At 35.9% G+C, this 6078-nt stretch overlaps 2 protein-coding genes across 2 annotated transcripts; both read right to left on the reverse strand.

Annotated features, from left to right (window-relative positions):
• Positions 1-732: 732 nt before the first annotated feature.
• On the reverse strand, positions 733-3797 carry LOC111388747. Its single transcript, XM_023013533.1, has 3 exons — positions 3507-3797; positions 3089-3437; positions 733-800 (listed from the first exon to the last, which is right to left on the reverse strand). The coding sequence occupies exons 1-3, from the start codon at positions 3795-3797 to the stop codon at positions 733-735; spliced, it is 708 nt and encodes a 235-aa protein (XP_022869301.1).
• LOC111388783 lies at positions 1820-5783 on the reverse strand. Its single transcript, XM_023013585.1, has 2 exons — positions 4797-5783; positions 1820-4599 (listed from the first exon to the last, which is right to left on the reverse strand). The coding sequence occupies exons 1-2, from the start codon at positions 5226-5228 to the stop codon at positions 4459-4461; spliced, it is 573 nt and encodes a 190-aa protein (XP_022869353.1). The 5' UTR covers positions 5229-5783; the 3' UTR covers positions 1820-4458.
• Positions 5784-6078: the final 295 nt, after the last annotated feature.

Here is a 6078-nt window from a genome sequence, read left to right on the forward strand (position 1 = left end):
TGTCAATCTTGTTAAAAGAAATATACCAAATCCTTATAAGTTGGTCAATGTTTTCATTTTTATTAGATGTGAAATTTTATCCCTTAGCAAGAATCCTGAAAACGAGAGCCAGCATTCAAGAATGGTAAGGCAATGGAGTATATTACCTGAAGCTGATGAGGTCAGTGTCTAATAGTTTACAATTGCTGGAAATCCATTTCCTGAGCAAGATCTGATATCATGAGTTGGACATGACACAGATTTTCCACCTATAGTTGTTGAATGGAATGCAGAATAATCTCTGAACTTTGGAAGAAATGCGAGACAAAATGTTGAGTGATGAAAGATGTCCGGAGAAATTGAAAAACCTTTTAAATAAGTTCACTCGATGCGTGGTTACCTTTCAAATTGAAAAAATCTGTCCCTCAGCCAACCCCCAAAAACGAGGGAACAAATACTTTCGGAAAGCTTAATTACCAAACCCATGTTCCTGGAACTAATCAGTAATCACAAAACTGATCTTCCAGGCAGCAGGGACTAATTCTGAAAGCTTGTCTGATAAAAACAAGAAGTAACAGATTTTTCATAAGCCGGGGACATAACAGGCAAAATGCTTTGTCACTCTAAAGAAGGCCTGCTCCATGAGATCAGCCTAATCAGGTAGTCGAGTTCCGACGCAACTCTCAATAGGTCTATGATGGACGACACTCATGATCCTACAGAGAGGGCTGGCTCGGACCACCGTCACACCCTCTAATTTGGGATGGTTCTTGAAGATGAATCCGGTCTAGCCTTGGAACCAAGATGAACCACTAATTCCTCTAATAAAAAACAACCAAATTGCAAAGGTAGCATTACTGCAGTAACCAAATTATGTTGGAATTATAAAATCAGTTTTAAAGTGAATGAAACCAAAGACAGTGGCATAATCTTGGTGTAGTGTGAGACAATAGATGGGCATTATCAATTATTCGTGGTCCCAACCCGATGTATAATAGGGAAAACAAAAAATTGAAATGATACATGAATATGGCTATCAATTATCATTCTAATAGACAAAACAATCTCTCTGAGAATTGTCTGTGCCGACAAATTCTCCTATTTAATTCATTGAGAAATGTGATATTGCTTTTCAATCTAGCAAATCATCCAATTTACATGGTTCTCACATGTCACGGTTTGCTTTTAAACTTGAGTCGGTATTTGAAGGTCACATACATTGAAATTTTAAAAATATCTAATAAAGTTATTATGTAACTATTATGAAATATTTAGGAATATGTATTCAATCGAGACTTTTAAAAGCGTTTAAGGATTTAAAACGTTTAGAAGTATTGAATATAGACTTTTTAAATTCTCACACTGTTACCCTAGACCCAAGTGAATTTTATTTTCAAATGAAAGTTTTCAAAGTCAAATGAATTCAATAAAATTTTATAAAAGCCTATGAAAAACTTTCATTAATTCCATACTAATCTATACAAGTCCACGAATTCCACAAAAGTCTTATCACTTAAAAAAGTCTTTAACCTTGCCAATTGAATATACCCCTTAAGAGACCAAATTGCTACTCATAAGTCGAGGATCGACATTGCAATTTTTCCATAACGTGATTGATATTATCAAGTGGATCTTGGAATGATTTGAGAGCAAGTGGTCTGAGACAAACAACGACAAATCATTACATTTACTAGAGAATTGTTTCAGACATGATCCATACGAAACTTTGGCAGATTTGACGTCAACAGATTCATACTTACGTACGTGGAGTAAAGAAATTTCAGACCAAAGATTGAATCATTGAAACAAGTATGTAAACTTTTATTTATAGCATCTTAAGACTACACAAAATATCAGAATATCAGATTTGTACTGTTTATTAGCTTATGCGGATGACAAAAATAAAATTTTGTTTACATTTTTGCATGCCAGATTGCAAATTTAGGAGCCAACAGAAAGATTTTTTGAATCTATTAAGATATGAAAAGCATTGCATTAGGCCAAAGAAGGACCACAAAATGAGTAAAAACTCTTTGGCCAATGTCAAATAGCTTCCTGCAACACTGTCAATCCTTTGAATGTGTATTCTGCAAATTGTGGGAGGCTCCGTTTCTGGAACTAGAAACAATGCGGTCTCTTAGGTCTTTTATCATAATATATCTCTCGATCTCATCTTCAATATTCATTTTCCAAGTCTGTGAGGAAAACTCTAACGATCGATCCGTGTAAAACCTGCCTAAATATTCTTTGTTTATCAGTGTATTCCAACCATGTGCGGAGCCAATGCATGTACCGCACTGGGCAGATTTTATTTATTTATTTATTTTATATTATTATTTTTTTAACCCACTTCTAAAGTTTCAAATATCAATAGTAGTGAATATCCATAGTTTTTTTCCAATGTACGATGTCCGGCTCAGAGAGAGAAGCCCTATTAGATCCATTCCCTCAAAATTCAATTGACCCAAACCCATTCATTCATTTGAATCAATTCAACCCTTTGTCTGTGAGTGAGAGAATTCGTCCCTGTTGCAGCGTCACAGTTCTGATTCGCACAAAGTATTAAAACTCGCAAGGAACAAGTAAAATATATAAATTATGTCGTTTTTAATATTCATACTATTATTTTATTTTTTTAGCGTCATTAAATCCATGACCAAAACCTCGACATTCGACATCGAAATTTTTTTGCCCACGCTGAACTAAAATCCTGGCTCCGCCCCTGATTCCAACTCTAGGCCATTTGCTAATCATTCTTTCGAGGGAATGGTCAGATTTTTGGATTTTCCGGAAAGAGACATTTTCTCTTTACCTGTATCGACTAAAATTTTCTTTTGTCATTTTTGACAGCATTGCCCCATTGGAAGCTATTGTTAATATCATCCACATTTAATTCAATTGAATGGAGATCGCTATCAGCTGAATCATCATCTTCAAGTTCTTCTTTATATAATGCTTTCACATCTTCTTTCTCTTTATCTTGGTGTTGATACGAGTTGGGCAATGTTTCTCTCAGATACTTTTCGAGCTCCTTTATTTTTGTATAGCTTGGGGAGGCATCAGCTTTTTCTTTGCCTATTTTTCGATTTTAAATAAGCCTGGAGCTCACTCCTCAACTTGTCAACAAGAGCATTTTTCTCCTCGAACTGATACTTGGCTTCCGAAAGCTTCATTTGTACTCTTTCCTCGCGCAGTACATCAGCTAGTTGAAGCATTTCCCTCTCCTTATCCATCTCTTCACGAACTTTTGCTGACTGTTGTTTTAGTTCCTCCACTTCAGCCCTATCTTCTCCAATGCCTTGGGCCAACTCATTGGATACTTGCTCCAATATCTCTCTTGTCCTCTTCTCACCCTCGAGCTCTTTCATTGCCCTTGAAAGAGATTCCCTAGTCTCTGCTAATTCTTTCCCGAGTTTCTTGTTCAGTCTCTCAGTTTGTCGCCTTAGCCTCTTCTCTATCTGGAGCTCACCAGCAATAGATGTAACGGCTCAGTGAATCCTATCTTGTTCTTTAATTTTCCAAACTACCCTTTCCTCTTTGAACCAATTCAACAAGATATCAATCTCACTACGGTTTGTTCTTTGCTCTTGAATGAATTTATTGACATGAACATACGCCTGATCAAGCTCATATTTTAAGGCCGAGACAAGTGATAATCCTGTAGAGTGCTGCTCTTCTAGGTGACAAACGTGACTTAATACTTTTAGCCGTTCTTTAGATGTTGTAAGGCCATTAAGTACATCATTAAGACGACTTTTGACCCCAACTATGTGCCTACACGGACTTCGTCCGTGAGATGTCGTCTGATCAACCTGCATAATCTACGGTTTAATCAACAACATCCCTTGTGTAGCACATCAAGTTAAAGGTCAGAATTGTGGCGCAAGTTATGGTACTCAATAAACAAGAACTAAAGTTCTCTTTCTTCTTTAATACTATCCAATACTGTCAAGTTCACATTGTCAAACATAACATTGGTGTTTATTATTGAGGAACTACTCAAAATCTTCAAGATCAGGGAACTGAAGAAAGCGTGAACAGTAGAAGTCGATAAATGTTATAAAGAAAAGTATTCAACATGTTGGCTTTGGTAGCACCCTTACGAAAATTAAACCATGTTCTCTGTTCTGTTGAGGTAACTGAAAATTTTGCCCATTACGAGAAATCATTTCTTAGTAGGCCAAAGGTGGCTCCAAAGGCTATTACCCCACTTATTATGCATCTTGAAGAGCACGAATTTAGGAGAGAACTTGGAGTACTTTAACTGCAATGAATCTGCCAGAATTCACTTGATGATACAAGAAAAACCATTGCCAAGAATGTTTGCTTTCTTCATCAGTCTAATTTGCATAACTTGCCAAAAATATTTGGTATCTTCTCGTAATGAAGGCAAAAAAATAGAAAATACACAAAAATTTTAACATGTAATAGCAAAATATTGGATAAATTCGAAGGAAAAGAGCAATTGCCTTACCTCTATTAAGCAAACAATTGCCTTACCTCTATTAAGCAAGTATGAAGAGAATTATTGCTTGCTAAATTACAATCACCGAGCAGAAGTTTTTGAGAACCAGCTGATGCTCTTCTTCGATGATAGCCCACTTCAGCTGGATCCATTCTCTGCAAATTCCAATTTAAAAAAATAAAAATAAAATAAAATAAAATAAAATTAATAATAATAATAATAATAATAATAATAATAATAATAATAATAAATAACTTCAATAAAATCTGCAGACCTGAAATAAAATCTACTATATATAAAAAAAAAAAAAAAACTTGAAAATCCAAATCTGTTAAAGCAAACACAAGCCCACCTCAGAAATAGCACTATGAAATGGATCCAATTTGGATGCATTCGAAATTCTTTCTTGTCTAACGTTTTCTACTACACTTATTTTGTCTTCCGAATATTCCCTTTTCACTCTGGATGAAGGAAACCAATCAATCTCCCACAAAGTGGCAGCCAACTTTCGGGCCGATACCGAGAAATCTCTGTTCTTTTCAGCACCCTTTGGTGCCAAATTCTTGAATGCATTGTCATTTTTGAGTGATGGGGATCTTGAATTCCTCATTTTCCACATTGGCACTGGAGTGCTTGACCCTCCCCTTTTGCCCATCAAAATTGCACGCTTTAAATGATAATTCTTCACTAATGATGAAGAAGATGACGAAGAATTCCCTCTCTTTCTGACTTTACACTGCCTTCCCCCAAAGTTTCCATCCACATTCAAATTTTTCCTTGGCATTTTCCCCACGCACTGCCTAAATTTCACTGTACTCTATATTACGGTATTTTTTAAAATTTATTCAAACCAATCCCAAGAATCACTAGAAATATAAACCCAAAAACTGGCTATAATATCCCTTCGATCAGCTTACTTCTAGCACTTTGAAACGGTTTTTTTGGAATTTGTGATGGAAAATTTTACTATGAAAGGTTGTTCTAAAATGGGTCTAAAAGAGAAGTGGGCTAAAACACAATATAAATACGTACAATTATGAAATGATGGCATGCAAATTAGAGCCCTTTTAAAGTATGGCTTTGTTCCATTCCATTCAAACTTGAATAAAAGAAAAAGAAAAGGGATACATGTGAAAGAGAGGCAAATCAGGAAACTGCTAGAGCATCTTTAAGTTTAGTTGCAAAAGTTATGCAGATAAGAGAGAAAAGAGATGGGGAGAGGGATTTTGCAACTGTTTTTCATGGAAAAGGAAAAGTTTGAGAGTGAGAGATACAGATGAGCAGTTATTATTGTGACGGAAAGAGAAGAGAAGTGAAGAGAAGATGTGGCGTGACGTGGCATCTACGTTAGCAACTTAAAATACAATTCTGCTACACGCACAGGATAGAAAGGAAAAAGCTACTCAAACAGACTTTTTTGATAGACGCTCCCAAGGGGGGGGGGGCGCCATGTGGCTGCTTGTCTAAAAATCTGTCAAAAAAGCCTGTCAGCATAGCAGAGTTGGGGTAGAAAACAGAGTTAAGTCCAAGTTGACATGACATTTAAAAACTAGGTAAAAAAGAAAAAAGAAAAAAAGAAAGCCTGAACTAAAGCCAAAGAAAAATGCAGCATTTCTCCTCCAAATCTCTCTACA

The sequence above is a fragment of the Olea europaea genome, unplaced genomic scaffold, assembly GCF_002742605.1.
Source record: "Olea europaea var. sylvestris unplaced genomic scaffold, O_europaea_v1 scaffold528, whole genome shotgun sequence".
In the NCBI taxonomy this organism is placed as follows: domain Eukaryota; kingdom Viridiplantae; phylum Streptophyta; class Magnoliopsida; order Lamiales; family Oleaceae; genus Olea; species Olea europaea.